Source organism: Mesoplodon bidens, assembly GCF_964165515.1.
Source record: "Mesoplodon bidens genome assembly, chromosome: 10".
Taxonomy (NCBI): domain Eukaryota; kingdom Metazoa; phylum Chordata; class Mammalia; order Artiodactyla; family Ziphiidae; genus Mesoplodon; species Mesoplodon bidens.
Window position 1 is genome coordinate 86,154,071 of NC_138172.1, and position 14,963 is coordinate 86,169,033.

Consider the following 14,963-nt stretch of genomic DNA (forward strand, 5'->3'; position numbering starts at 1 on the left):
ATTTTACGTTTGAGTGATGTTCCTTCATGGTTAGATTTGGATTATGTATCCTGGCCAACGCCCAATGTAAGTACCTTATGCCCCCTAAAGTTAATATCTAGAAACACACTGTCAGTGTACACTGTTTTCATTTTAATTGGTCAATGTGATGTCCTGTTTCCCCATTTTATACTTATTATTTTATATCTACCCCTCCACATTTACCAGCATTCTGTTAAAAGGAAGAGCTCTCCTGTCTTTGCTGTTTATTCAATATTATTACCTAAACAGTATGGACTCCCTTCCTTTTCAATACTGTATAATTTTCATGCCTCTCATTTTCTTGAGCACTTCCTTACTTTCAAAGCACAAGATATGTTCATCTTGTATTTCCCAATCTGAGCCCCCAGCTCTGAAATCAGGTATTTCTCCAAGGAGCCCAAGTTACTTTTAGGGGCAATACTAGATCTGCGTTTCCTGTGTGCTCACTGCTACTATCAAGTCTGCTTCTGTCCTTTCAGCAGACAGGTCAGCATGTATTCTAATACAACCAAAGGATAATAAACCTTTAACTGTTGACTGTGTTTCCAGTTTCCAAAGTTGCTTTGGAACTGTACGATCTTCAGTCATGAAATGTTAACTCAGACCCCCTGATGGCAGAAACCAACTATTATGAATGCCATAGTCAGGAGAACTTCGAGAAGTGGACTGAACAATTTGTGAACTCTCCAGTACTGCAGATTGGGAGATTCAAGATCTGCATGGTTTTATCATAGGTACGAGAAAAGGGGCTAATAGTATGCTCCCCCCACCACTATAAAATATGCCAATCCTGTAATAAATTCTCAATCAGAAAAGCAGTGCATCCACTGGACTATTTATCACTAATGTGCTTAGCCTTAAACTTTGTTGAGGACTACTCAGTCTTTTATTTTCCAATGTGGCCTATGGTTCAACTATTTTGAAGTTCCATAATCTTCAAATTGGGTTAAAAAAATGTAACATTTTAGAGCTGAGAAGGACCTACAATTTGTTAAGGATTAATCGTTAATTTGTATTTCTCCTTTATCTTAATATTGAATTTTAGTTTCAAGGTAATCTTATCTCAAAACGGCCCTGCTAGCTTTGCTTTACCTGTTTTCAAAACACTTCTGAGCGAAGAATGTTTTCATCCAAGTATCATGTATGATTATAAACTAAAACTAAAGAGGCTTAGAATATAGACAACTCTATCCTATATTCCACTTGATCTCTATGGCATTTTCCCCAAAGAAAATATTTCTTAGCCACTTCTGGTTGTGCTAATTTATTTTGAAAATTATATTTGTTCAAGTCAGATTTACTCTGGACATTCATTGTTGAGTTTCTCTAGGTCACCCTGCTGGTCTCAGTTTCCCAGGTATTTTGTGTGTCTGCCTTGTGCTATTAATTTTCCCGTGGCCTTGTTCGTCAGATCCACAGAAAGAAATGCAAGTGTTTTTCCTTGCTTCAGAACGTGTGCTGTAATCACTATATCTTCTCCCATTTTAGCAGGTGACATGTACCTTGAAAAGAAACATTTAAATTTAGTTAACAGCAAATAGTTTTTAAAAGAGAAAGTTGTATGCATCTCATAACAGCCTTATGTTACTTATTTACTCCTAAATAGTTTAAGAATAATATCCTTTCTAATTTGAATGGCTGGTCCTGACCAAGTTATATCTTACTGATTCCTTATGCACACAAATTTCTTTTCCCAAAAATATAGGAAGGGGTTTTCAACTGCCCCCGCCTCCCCGTACTGCCCTATTTTTTTTTTTTAGTTTCCCGCTTCATACTTATTTGTGGCTAGGGATTTCCTTGAGCTTTCACTTAATTGGCTTAACTTCCTAGGTGAAGTAACACTTGGTGTTAATATCTTGTCATATCAATATGCAGAATTTATTCAACTCTAAAATGACTTAATAAGAACTATAAGGAATTAATATGAGGCCCTTTTGGATCTCAGGCAGCTCTTGATGGTGGCCAGTACTTTGGCAACACATACTTTGAAAGGCCAAAATTATGTTTGGCTTATTAAAAATCCTTTAGGATTGTAGCAGCAGTATCTCAGAAGATCATGAAATGGAGTGCTAGGTTGGAAGATCTCTCTGCTCGTAATAGAGGGTCTTAAGGCAAAGCAGAGTCATCAAGTGGTCTTGCCCTTATCATGTGGAATAAGGTAAGGACTGCTGAATAGGCTCACCAGTGCCCAAGCAGATCCTTCTTTTTGTACATCTTAATTTCAGAACACCATTTGCATCTTGTCCTGTGATTTGCTTACTGCACTCTCAATTTATTTCCATAGTAGAGAGGGACTGAAAGTTAAGTTAGCCTAAAAAGAGATTTCGATTGTTTAAAAACCTGATAACATTATTTCCATTGCCCTTGTGATACATCACATTGGCTTTCCCACCCTAACCCCTGCCTCCCCTTCCAACAAAAATCTTTCTTCTCTTGCTTAGGTGGAAGAATCAATTGTCTTGAAACTAAGTCCCCGGGCCCTGCACTCTTCAGTGAGCGGGACACTGGCAACAGTACTAGTTAATGTGGGAATTTAATTTTTTGCATCTGGAAGTGTTTGACCCCTGCAGGCATTTTCACAACAGTGAGTGACAAACCTGACATCTGGGGTTCTGCTTCCTTATCATGAGAGCATGTCTGTGCAGTTGCAGGAAAACATGAAGTATTGCAAAACTGGACATTTGTGTTCACCTTGTTAGAAGGCAATGGCGATGTATACTTGAAGGATTCCTCAACTTTTCTTTGATTTTTATTCTAGCTTTTCTCTATAGGTACTCAGTACAAGCTTCATGAGACATTTATACAAGTGGCACTTTTAAGGACTGTATGAAAAACAGTTACAAACCGTGAGTTTGTGATGATTTTTTCCCCACCAGTATGCATATTAGAAGCTGAATGTTTGCCTTTTTGAGTGTTTAGATCATTCCCCATTTATTACTGGTTGTATTACTGATGACTTATTATTACTGATATATATTGTACTTAGAAATTAATTCCTCTAGTTCTAGATTCTAAAACCATGGAATATTTTAAGGCAAATCTATAGCTGCATTTAAGGATGACCAGCTAAGGGCACCTCATGCTTTATTTATGTTACAAATGTGTTTAGTCTCGTTTGTTTGAAATGAGTTACCACATTGGACAAAGTTATTTGGGGTACAGTTTGGATACCTACGTTATGTTCATGTCGACACTGACTCCGGGTGCTCCCCTTTCTGTGCACAGCAGAGCATATGTCGATACGGCATCCACTAAGGTGGCTGTCATGCCACCGTGGAGGGTGCCCATTTTATTGGTATGCTGTTCTTCTACTTCCACTTCACAAATCACCTTCCCAGGGACAGCAGAAACAACAGTCACCTAAGTGTAAAAAAAAAAAAAGAATTTTGAATATTTGGTGGTATTAGAAAAGCCCAAACAGCCTAACAAGAACTATCATTGGATTAAACCAAGTCACCCCCGAAAAATTGATTCAGAAATTGAAAATCAAGTTACCAATCTCTCTCTGATAGAAATTAACTCTGATGTAAACTGTTTTGAAATTAAAAGGAATATTTAGGGAAAAACAGGAGTAGTTTTTCTTAATCTCCACTCCTCTGCAGAAATCAAACATTCCGTCTGAGCTTTTCAGCCTTATGTACAACAACCTGGCATCTCTTAATGTCTCCTTAGAAATTTTGCACCAACAAAGCCAGCTGGTCCTTGTGATCTGTTAACCCATTATAGTTTTAATTTGGATGTTCCCTAGTTTTTGCACAAAGTAATTTTTTAGAATGACTCCATAATGAATGGTTTAAAACCATTTACTAGAAGAAATTGAGTAATTCAATGCATTACTAGAATTAATAAGCTTATACCACAAACCTATTTTAATATAAAAAAGTTTGATAGAAGCCAGCAAAGTTAAATTGCTGCTTTTAAGGTCCTGCCCCATTTATAGTATCATAATGAAAAAATTATATGAAAGATAAAATGTGGAACAATGAATTTTAAATGTTATATCAAACATCTTTAGAAAGGAAACTTAAAGAAAAATAATGGAAATATGTTTCTTATATCCTATCTAAATTACTAGGAAAAAACATCATAGATAATATTTAGAAGCTGGAACCAAACTGTGAATGGAATGTGCTGCATCCAGCAACGTAATTCTCACCGTCACTAGACGTGTTCAGGCAGAATATGGATGAATATTTGATGTGTCTATTTGTAGATACAGGAAAGGATGTCTCAAGCATTAAATGGTTTAATTCTAGATAACTACCATTTACTGAGCACGTTCATGTCAGGCACTGTGCCAAAGTCTTTCCATATACTATATAACAAGGAAGGGATTATTTCCAGTTTGTGTAACTTAAATTCAGAGTGGTTTACTCTCAAGGTCACCCAGGATGAGACAGAACTGAGATTCAGATCTAGGTCTGTCCACCTCCAAGTCTCCCTAGTTGCTAACTGTAGAATCTCTAGGTATTCAGCGGCCTTTATGCTCCCACCGGGAAGACATTTCAGCATTTCACAAACTATGACTTTAGTTGTTTGCTGTTGTTTATCCCCTAGAAGGCCCTGATGTAAAACAGAAACAGAACTATAAAATATGAACCATCCTAAATAATATGTCATGTTTTGCTTAATGGGTAAATCAACGGAAAAGTAAACGTTAGAACGGGATCAAGTCTGTACAATAAATGACCTAGCCACAAGATGTCCTCATAAACTAATAATACACACCAAGCAAGCCCAAGGTGTAAACTCACTTTATTGGGGGCATTTACCCAAGTCTGTCAAGCACTGCAATCTAAAGATGAACGAGATCTAATCCCTGCTTTTAAGGGGTTCCCAGTCTAAAGGAATAGACACATGCACACTGCAGTAGAGCGAATTACTGCAGATAAGATAAATACAGGTTGCTGGAAGTAAGGATCTTACTTATCAAAGTATGTTTTCAGGGAAGAGACATTAGGAAAGGCATCCTGGGGAATTATTTGTGGATTGAAGGGCGGGCAGGAGTTAGGCAGGTGAAGACAGGAAAAAGCCAGGCAGTTCAAGAAATAGAATCGAATAGGAAAGCATCATAGTCACCAAAGGTAGTTTAGTGTAATTTTAAGGTATGGTGTGTTTAGTAGAGGTCAGTTCTTAAAGTTCCATTTTATTATCTAACTTTGGCTGGGATGACAAAAGGTAAAACAAATGTCAATTGGATTTTCTACTGCAGACTACTGATTTTGTTTTTTGGTTTTTGGTTTTTTTTGGCTGCATCAGGTCTTAATTGCAGCATGTGGGATCTTCGTAGCAGCGTGCGGGCTCAGTAGTTGCAGCACATGGGCTTAGTTGCCCCACAGCATGTGCGATCTTAGTTCCTTGACCAGGGATCAAACCCACGTCCCCTGCGTTGGAGGGCGGATTCTTAACCACTGGACCACCAGGGAAGTCCCCCAAAATACTGATTTTAATTTTTATCTTTTTCCACAACTTGAAAGGACAAAGGACATACTAAGATACAAAACTGGCTGAAAAGGTATGTTGGAATAGAGATACTTTTGTACTGGTCAGTCAGATATGGCAGAGAAATGCTTTTATGTGTTGCCAATTCTTTTTGGTTTTTTTGGCTGGGCTGCATGGCTTGTGGGATCCTAGATCCCTGACCAGGGACCGAACCCGGGGCCCTCAGCAGTGAAAGTGTGGAGTCCTAACCACTGGACCGCCAGGGAATTCCCTGTGTTGCCGATTCTTGTCTCCCTCAGTAAAAATAAGTAAACCAATGGAAGACAACAATGAAGGGATGTCTTACCCAACCTCCCAGAACTAACAAACAGTCTTGTGGTGGAAGAAACCAATGGAGAGCTACCTGTCTGATGAAGAATGGGGCTGGGGGGAGGACACTATTTAAAAAAAAAAAATAGATCTCAGTCAAGATATAGGCTGTAGAGAGCACACGTGTTTATTAGTTAGCACACGGCTAACTTTGTGTTACAGACCATGCTCAGAAATGTACAGGCATTGTCTTACAGGCATTGAGACGCTGTCTCGATCCTCACAAATCTTTGAAGTAGATAGTGTTATCTCCATTGGACCCAGGAGTCTCTGGCTTAACCACTAATGCAAAACTGCCTCCCCTCATCTCACCTGGACTGCTGCAGACAACTAGGACCTCATGCATCGGGAGGAAGATGGGTGTGTAGCCTTTTATGATGCCATGGGATCAGAAATATAGCTGCCATGGCCCCAATAATCCTGCAGGTTGGATGACTGCAATAGATTGGCAAGAACTTTTATGGCTCAGCCCAGTCTGACACAGCAGACTCCTCAGTTTAGCATAAAAATGGCCTTAAATGGACATGCGCTCATATAATCCTGTGCCCCTTTTCTGTATGCCTGCAGTGTACTGTCTCTTCCCTGCACCTCAGGCATTCACGTGAGTTTATATGACTCATGCTACCACTGCATGCCCCCGCCACCCCTGACCTGCAGGCTCAAATTCCATCACAGAGAGAGATGCTTCAGGTGACGAACACAGTCTCTCCTTTCCTCACTTGGCTTTTCAGTAAAGACATTGAGAAGGGATCCCTAATAGTCAACAGCAGTGAAGGAGACAGTCCCTAATAGGAAGCTCTGCCCAGAACCCAGAATTATTCTTAGACCTTGAGGTTTCCAATCTTTCTGGTCTTTAAGAGTCACCGCCTCGTTGGGACTGCTGCTGATTGCTGAGCAGCACACACACGGCCTCTGCTAATGGATAAAGAAACATATGTCTCTGGCTCTGTAAGGGTGTCTGTAACGGGCCTCAAGGAGTGTGGCACATGGCATGAGAAAACCTGCACGTATGTAAAAACGTGAGTCAACCAAGGAGATGGAATGCGAAAGACCATATGTATGCACAGAAGCACAGAGGACAGGTCATATTAGTGGATGAGAATTTTGTGTATTTGTAAAGGAGGCTGTTTTCAAAGCAATTTGCCCTGATGATGGACACAGCTGATTTCATACGTGACACAGTGCAGATACCAGAGGAAGTGTGTCTGAGGATGATGTAAAAATGCACCTGCCTATCAGCAGGAGAAGAGGTAAACAGTAAGATAGAAGGTGGCAGTGTGATGGGGTGGCAACGGCAAGAAAAATAGTTGGAAATTCTGTTAAGGGGCCATAAAAGGGCATAAGCTATTCAAGAACTGTGGTTCAGCCATGCTGCTGTATCAGTCCAACACTTCAGTTTTATAGTAAATGTATGTTTTAGTAGCTTAGTTACACAGGTGATGAGACCAATAGTTAAAGAGTACTAGCTCTGGAGCCAGACTTAGGCAAGATCCTTTTTTTTTTTTTTTTTTTTTTTTAATTATTTTTGGCTGCATTGGGTCTTTATTGCTGTGCGGGCTTTCTCTAGTTGCAGGGACCGTGAGCTACTCTTCCATTGCGGTGTGCGGGCTTCTCATAGCAGTGGCTTCTCTTGTTGCGGAGCATGGGCTGTAGACGTGTGGGCTCAGTCGTTGTGGCTCGCGGGCTCTAGAGTGCAGGCTCAGTAGTTGTGGCACACGGGCTTAGTCGCACAGGCTCAGCAGTTGTGGCTCGTGGGCTCTAGAGCACAGGCTCAGTAGTTGTGGTGCATGGGCTTAGTCGCAGGGGCTTAGTAGCTCCGCGGCATGTGGGATCTTCCCGGACTAAGGCTCGAACCCGTGTCCCCGGCATTAGCAGACAGATTCTTAACCACTGCGCCACCAGAGAAGCCCCTTAGGCAAGATCCTTAACTGAGGTTTCCTTAGCTGTAAAGTGGAAATGATAGCAGTACCCTCCTAGAGTTTTATAAAGATTAAGATAAAATTCAAATTAAGTTAGAACGGGGCCTGGCATGTCATAGGTGATTAAAACATTTTAATTCTCATCCTTATCAAAGTTGTGACTCAAACACAACCATCAAACTGAAAGTTGGTTTGGATAGTTTCACATGGATTTGCTTAAAACTGCCCAGTTGGAATTGTTTCTGTTGCCAAGATCAAGGATGACTTAATTACTAAATTCACTGGATGCTTTTCAGCCTGTCCCTTACTTGACCTCTCAGCACTCTGCAACATCTAAACTGTTTTCTGGCCATTCCTGAACTCCCACGTTCACACCTCCGGATTCTTTTCCTCCTCCACTAGCCACTCCACATCCCCTTTGCTGGCTCTTATTCTGCAATGCCCACCAGTCATTCAGACTCACAAGCCCACCAAAGGCTACGCTTGGTGCCAGTTTCACTCAGGATACAGGACAGTTTCTCTAAGGGTAGGTACTACAATACAATGTTAATACACAGGCAGGGAGCAGACAACTTGGGTTTAGATCCCCCTTACTAGCTGTGAGGCCTTAGAAAAGTTAAGCTTCTATTTTCTCATGTGTAAAATGGGGATAATAATAGTACCTGCCTCATTGGGTTGTCCTGAGGATTAAACGAAATAATGTAGGTAAAATGTTTAGTGCAGCATCTGGCTCAGAGGGCTCGATAAATGTTAGTTATTACTGAAAATGCCACAACTATGAAGATGACTCCAGCCCGCTTGGTTCTCAGAACTTTCGCTTGGCTTATTTTTAGAGGCCGGAACAACCCTGAAGGTGCTTTTCTGAAGGTGAATATGATCCCATCAGATCCCCTGCCTTCTACTCTGCAGTTCAGTTCCTTTCTGAGCATGCCCCAATGTACCTGACTGATTGTAAAAGTCCCAGCTACCAGGTAAACAGCAGAGTCCCCTGATATGAGTGCGCAAGATGTATGTAGCAACTCTACAGGAAGGGAATAGTGATAAATCTAATGAGTGATGTAAGCCATGACCAATTTAAGGTAGTTAGATAAAAGGCCTTCTCAGGGCAGATACCCCAGTATACAGAACTGCCCCAAACCCTGGAGTCATCACTCCTCTTTCCCTCCTATCTCACTATCCAATTCATCAGCAAAGCCTGTCAGCTCTAGCTTCAAACAAGTCCAGAATGCCAATCACTTTCCCAGCCCCCATCACCACTCATTATACTTCCACTTGAATCCGAGCCCTCATTCCCCTCCCGTCGTTACAGAAGCCTCCCAAGTTATCTCCCTCCTCCTGCCCTTGCCCGCCTTTTGTCCATTCTCAGTCTTAGCGACAAGAGTGCTCCTTTTAAAATGCAAGTCAGGTTATATGACTCTTCTGTTCAAAACTCTCTAATGGAACTCCATTCCACTCAGAGTAAAAACCAAAGTCCTTACACAGTGAAGCCATACATGGTTAGCTCATCTCCAAATCGTCCCTTCCGAGTCTCCTTGGGAATCCTCTTGAAACACTGCAAGCAGACAGTGTGGTAAAGTCCCAGGGCCTTTATGTTTGCTGTTCCCCTGCCTGGATCAATCTTCCCCTTGGAGTATCTATTACGTGCAGATCTTTACTGTTTCAGTGACATCTTCCAAGATGACAGTATTTAAAACTGAACTTTCAAAAAAATAATTCCACAGAAATACATATTTCAGGGAAAAATACTCTCCTGTCCCAATATTGCTTATCATGGCTCTCTGCTTTATTTTCTTTGAAAGCACTTATTACCATCTAACATACTATATATTTTATTTACTTATTTTGTTCAGTGTTTGATTTACCACAATACAACATAAGTTCCACGAGTGGTAGGGTTTTTGTTAGTTTTGTTCACTGGTATATATATCCCTGGTGCCGAGAATGGTGCCTGGCACATAGTAGATACTCAAATGTTTGTTGAATGAATGAATACATTCAAATCTGAAGGTCGGCTAAGAGCATTCTACAACAATATGCCCAACATTTAGTAGCTTCAGCAACTGATTGAACAAACCACAGGGACTATCTTCTATGTGAAAGGCATTCTCACTAGGCACTGAAAGATGCTTATTAAGCATCTGCTATGGACTTGCTCTCAAAGAGCTCTCAATGAGGAGAGGGAAGACAGAAAAAGCAACAGATATTTTCAATAATGTATAGTAAGTCCTATGATAAAAGTTAGCCAAGGTATAGAAGTGAATCAGAGGAAGACAGTTGGAGATGCCAGGGAAGTCTTTCTAGGGACAGTGGGTGCTATTTGAAAAGGACACTGAAAGATAAAAGTAAAAATGGGGGCCAATTGGGTCAAAGGTAGAGGATCCAAAAATAGGGAGTGTATGAACCAGTAGAGGCTATAAGAGAAAACCAAAAATAAAAGTTAGCAAATGGGTGCCATGGGAGGCAAAACAAAGCCCTAGGGAAGAGCTAAGAGGAATTTAATTAAATATTCCCTGAAGATTTAGCCAGCTGAACAACTACTCTTGTTCACTGGAGTGCTGGTGATGGGGAGAGATGTGCCGAGTGTCCCTGTATTTTTTCCCAAAGGCTGGCAAATGGCAGATTTTATCAAATTATTCTAGAATATGCCTATAAAGGTGGGTGCTATGAAGGCCTCTGTCATATCAATCACATTGGCAAGATTTCTCTCAAATACAGCTTCTCTGCTGCCTTGAACCTGGAAAAGAGGGGCTAATAGAGGAGGAACTTCCTCACCACCTACAGACTGAGGATTGCGGCTATCCACTCCTCCAGATCTCCTCTCAAGAGGGAAAGCACAAACTTGGGTAGAATTTTTGCAGCTGATCTAGTTTGGAATGTGGTACCTGAATATAGAGTCATTCCCGGGAAGGAATTATGCCCTGCAGGAATGTAAATATGGTGAGCCAGTTACGATAATGCCACAAGTCAAACAGCAACAAAGCAGTTTAAATAATCTCTGTTCACTGAGGAACAGTATTCCAGAAATATCTATTGGCATATCATGTTGATAAATTTTAAATAATATTACTGTCCTTTTGTGGTAGATCCAAAGCCTCAAAGTTCTTCTAGTAAGTATAAGGTCAATTCTTACCTTCCTAATCATTTCTATAGTCTTCAAAGGCTCCTTATCTTTCTCAACCCTGTATGTCCTCAAGGTTCAGTCCTAAATCCTTAATGCTTCTCTCTAGTCTGTTCTTCCTCTTGAGACATCTCATTCACCTACACATCTTCACCTCTCATTTCCACAAGGATGACTCTACACAATTTTACCTTGCTTCGGAACTGCCCTCCCTTATTTCTTTGTGTGTTGGATTCCACATGGTATTTCCGGATCTCACCTGAGATATGTTCTTCCACATGTGTTATTGTGGGGGAAAGAGTTCCACTGGCAAGTAACTTAAACATAATAAGTTTAAACATGTTTATCACAGAACTAGTCAAAAGTTTTAAGATACAAAAGGGATATAATGACTCCACTCAGAGGAGATACATAGTGTAGCCAAATTCAGAGAGACAGACTGTAGATGAGGGTTGCCAGGGCTGGGGAAAAAAAGGGAATGAGGTTATTGTTTAATGGGTAGAGTTGCAGTTTTGCAAGATGGAACTCTGCTATGGACTTGCTCCGAAAGAGCTCTCAGTGAGGAGAGGGAAGACAGAAAAATCAACGGATATTTTCAACAATGAATAGTAAGTCCTATGATAATAGTTATCATAGGAAAGTTCTGGAGATGGTTGGTGGTGATGGTTGTAAACCATGTGAATGCAATAATTACTATTGAATACTTTAATATGGTTAAGATGGTGAACTTTATGTGTATTTTACTACAGTTTTTAAAAGGGGGTATACAACGTCAATGTTTTCTGAAAGTATTTATTCATAGGACTCTTCTCAGGGCACATCTGATGGGACTGTTCCTTGGAACCCACTTTTCTCCTCTCTGAGATGATAAACTCCTAGAGGGCGAGGAATTGTGATTGGCATTTCTTTATAACCTAGAGTACTTAGTTTGTTGACTGATTTAAAAGTGATCTTATAGCAAGAACAGGACACTTTCCTTTTTGGGCTTAAAACAAAGTCATTTATTAGATTCTGATTCTGTCAGTTGGCAATTTAGGCTGGGCTCAGCCAGCCAGTTCTTCTGTTGGGCTTGCCTGGACTCACTCTTGTTTCTACAGGCAGCTGGCAGATTGCTAGGAGCCGGTTGACTTAGATGGCATAATTCACATGTATGGTGCTTGGTGCTGGCAGTTGGCTGGAGTGATGGGAGTGACAGACCACATGTAGGACATTCATTTTGCGTGTTAGTTTTTCTGTATCAGTGTTTTATAAAACATAGGTTTTGTGGGTATTTATAAACACTGATAAAACAGAGGTTTTAAAAAGAGAACAGGCTTAAATAAAGAAGTTCTAATGTATGATCTCATGCACTGACTTGACATCTGTACCAGGACTAATTTTGCAATTTGCCTTTTTCAACAGATCATTTTTAGAGGAACAGAAAGTCACCATCCTTTATCAGATTCTATATGCCAGGTCAAAACATCTGTCCAAAAAACAAAGTCCCCACTGGAATATTACCAGCCAAATTTTCAAGTGTTATTCTACTTGATTCATTGACCTTGTGGGGTGATGGAGCAGACTTGACACGAGAGTACTGTACATCTCACTTGCTTCTTACACCCAGAAACATTATTCCTTCTCACCTTTGCAAAAGCAATGAGGTATAGAGGACAAGTGTGTCTGAGAGACCATATACGTCTTTACTCCAATTTAGTTTTAACAATTTTCTTGCATTTTAAAATCCTGCACTCAAAAGTGAGCATTTCTTGCCTTGAAAAATCTCTGGTGTCATATTTAAATCACCAAAGGGACAATTCTTTGACATAAAATAATTTTGTCAGTCAAGGTCCAGTGAGGCGCAAAAACCACACTAGTTATATTAAGAGACTTTAAAGAATTGTTGGGACTTCCCTGGTGGCGCAGTGGTTAAGAATCCGCCTGCCAAAGCAGGGGACACGGGTGCGAGCCCTATGCCGCGGAGCAACTAAGCCCGTGTGCCACAACTACTGAGACTGTGCTCTAGAGCCCGCGAGCCACAACTACTGAGCCCGCGTGCCACAACTACTGAAGGCCGCGCGCCTAGAGCCCATGCTCCGCAACAAGAGAAGCCACAGCAATGAGAAACCCGTGCACCGCAACGAAGAGGAGCCCCGGCTCGCCCCAACTAGAGACCCAGTGCAGCCAAAAAATAAACTAATTAATTAAAAAAGAATTATTAACCAGAGATTTAGAGAAAGACCACATTCTGTTCCATGCCAACACATGTAGAAATCGCATGATTTGAACAACCAACTCAAACTTCAGTGCAAAGACAGGTTTATATATTCTTATAAAGAACAACAAAGTAGCAATTTATCTAGTTTTGACCTAGGAAAAAATGAATGATAAGAGGATGGTTTAAGTCAAGTGTTCAAAACCTCAGCACTGTTGACGTTTGGAGTGGGTGATTCTCTGTCGTGGGGACAGGGGAGGGAACCTGTGCAGTGTGGGATGTTCAGCAGCGTCCCTGGCCAATAGCCACTAGATGCCAGTCCCACCCCTCCCATCACACTCCAGTTGTGATGATCAAAAATGTCTCCAGACACTGTCAAATGTCCCATGGGGAGCAAAACCACCTTCAAATGAGAACCACTGGTCTAGATCACGTTACCTTAAAATTTATGGTAAGAGAAACCATGCTCACGACTGGATTTATAGATCACTAAGCATAAACCTGTACTTTAGCCTGAGCAACTCTTCCCACACAAAAAGTAGACAACTACAAAATCCATTTTTGATAAAATTAACAAATACAGAGCACCTACTATGGTACTGACCTGTGCCGTTAACATGGTAGCCACTAGTCACCTGTCAGTATTGAGCACTTTGAAACATGGCTAGTATGAACTGAGATGTGCTGTAAGTGTAAAATTCACACGGGATTTCAAAGATTAAGTACAAAAAGTACTCTTTTCTACTAATTACATGTTAAATATTTTGGAGATAATGATTAGAATATTTTACTAAAATTAATTTCACTTCTTTTAAAAATGTTTATAATATTGTAATAACAATTATATAATGTTACAATTATAAAATTACTATTATAAAATACCTCATTCAAAATGGAGTTGGGAAGCCCTGAAGGGAGAACTTTCCCCCACTTACCACTCCTCACAGCTTACTTTATAAACCCCAGCAGGAAAAAAGCAAGATTTTCTTCTCGTCCAGCAACAACCCAGCTGCTGAGAAACCTCCGCAACTCAACCAATGCGACGACCGACAGCCCCAGCTCTCCTCTCCTCCAGCGAACTTGTTCAAAACAGCTCCTCTCAACTTTCTCCTCTCCTCGCTATAAAAGAACAGTTGAGGGCTTCCCTGGTGGCGCAGTGGTTGACAGTCCGCCTGCCGATGCAGGGGACACGGGTTCGTGCCCCGGTCCGGGAGGATCCCACATGCCGCGGAGCAGCCGGGCCCGTGAGCCATGGCCGCTGAGCCTGCGCGTCCAGAGCCTGTGCTCCGCAATGGGAGAGGCCACAACAGTGAGAGGCCCGCGTACCGCAAAAAAAAGAACAGTTGAGGACTTGCCTATGGTTGGCCACAGTTTGCATGTCCCAAAGTGCAATTCCTCTGCTATTTTTGCTGGCTAAGCCATTTTGCTGGCTAAACCACTTACGTTTTCGCTTTAAAGACTGACAGGTCAATGTAGGCACACCTAGCACATAACTGTGCTCCATTAAAGTAGTAATTATTATTACTAAGGTGAATTTAGGGACGCAGTCCAACAGAATCTAGCCAGAGACAATTTATTCAGCGCTCACCACGAACCAAGCATGGTGCTTTCTTTCCCTTCATTAGAAACCGCGTCTTCGCCTCTAATACCTTTTCCAAACTTCTGTCAAAACCGAGAGCCTTGCCTGAGAACTTTACCGCCTCCAGCAGACTCTTTGCCTTACAGCTCATCGTGGACCGTTCGCCGGCTCCCAGGCCCCACTCAAGAATGATTCTTGGAAGAGCAGGGAAGCCCGGAAATTCGCAACAGAACAAGGACAGAAAGGGCGAAGGGTTTGCAGCCTTCTGGGCCCGCGACGCACTCCAAGTCCGCGCTCGCGCACTGACGTTCCCCTCCTCAT

The 14,963-nt window shown here is 41.4% G+C and overlaps 1 protein-coding gene across 2 annotated transcripts; it reads right to left on the minus strand.

Moving 5' to 3' along the window:
* Positions 1 to 1,269: 1,269 nt before the first annotated feature.
* ACOT13 (acyl-CoA thioesterase 13) lies at positions 1,270 to 14,937 on the minus strand. Of its 2 annotated transcripts, none has more exons than XM_081246869.1 (3): positions 14,713 to 14,937; positions 3,197 to 3,381; positions 1,270 to 1,523 (listed from the first exon to the last, which is right to left on the minus strand). In XM_081246869.1, the coding sequence occupies exons 1-3, from the start codon at positions 14,791 to 14,793 to the stop codon at positions 1,367 to 1,369; spliced, it is 423 nt and encodes a 140-aa protein (XP_081102995.1). In that variant the 5' UTR covers positions 14,794 to 14,937; the 3' UTR covers positions 1,270 to 1,366. The 2 variants fall into 2 exon arrangements, with proteins under 2 accessions (XP_081102995.1, XP_081102994.1); XM_081246868.1 differs by having other exon boundaries at positions 14,659 to 14,937.
* Between the last annotated feature and the right edge of the window lie 26 nt (positions 14,938 to 14,963).

Coding starts and splice junctions, on each gene's coding strand:
- ACOT13 (XM_081246868.1), bottom strand. CDS start 14,793: ATGAGCTGTAAGGCAAAGAGTCTGCTGGAGGCGGTAAAGTTCTCAGGC. Junction 3,382..14,658: donor GAAAGAAAGCACCATGCTTG/GTTCGTGGTGAG, acceptor TTTTACACTTAG/GTGACTGTTGTTTCTGCTGT. Junction 1,524..3,196: donor AGTGTCGACATGAACATAAC/GTAGGTATCCAA, acceptor TTTCTTTTCAAG/GTACATGTCACCTGCTAAAA.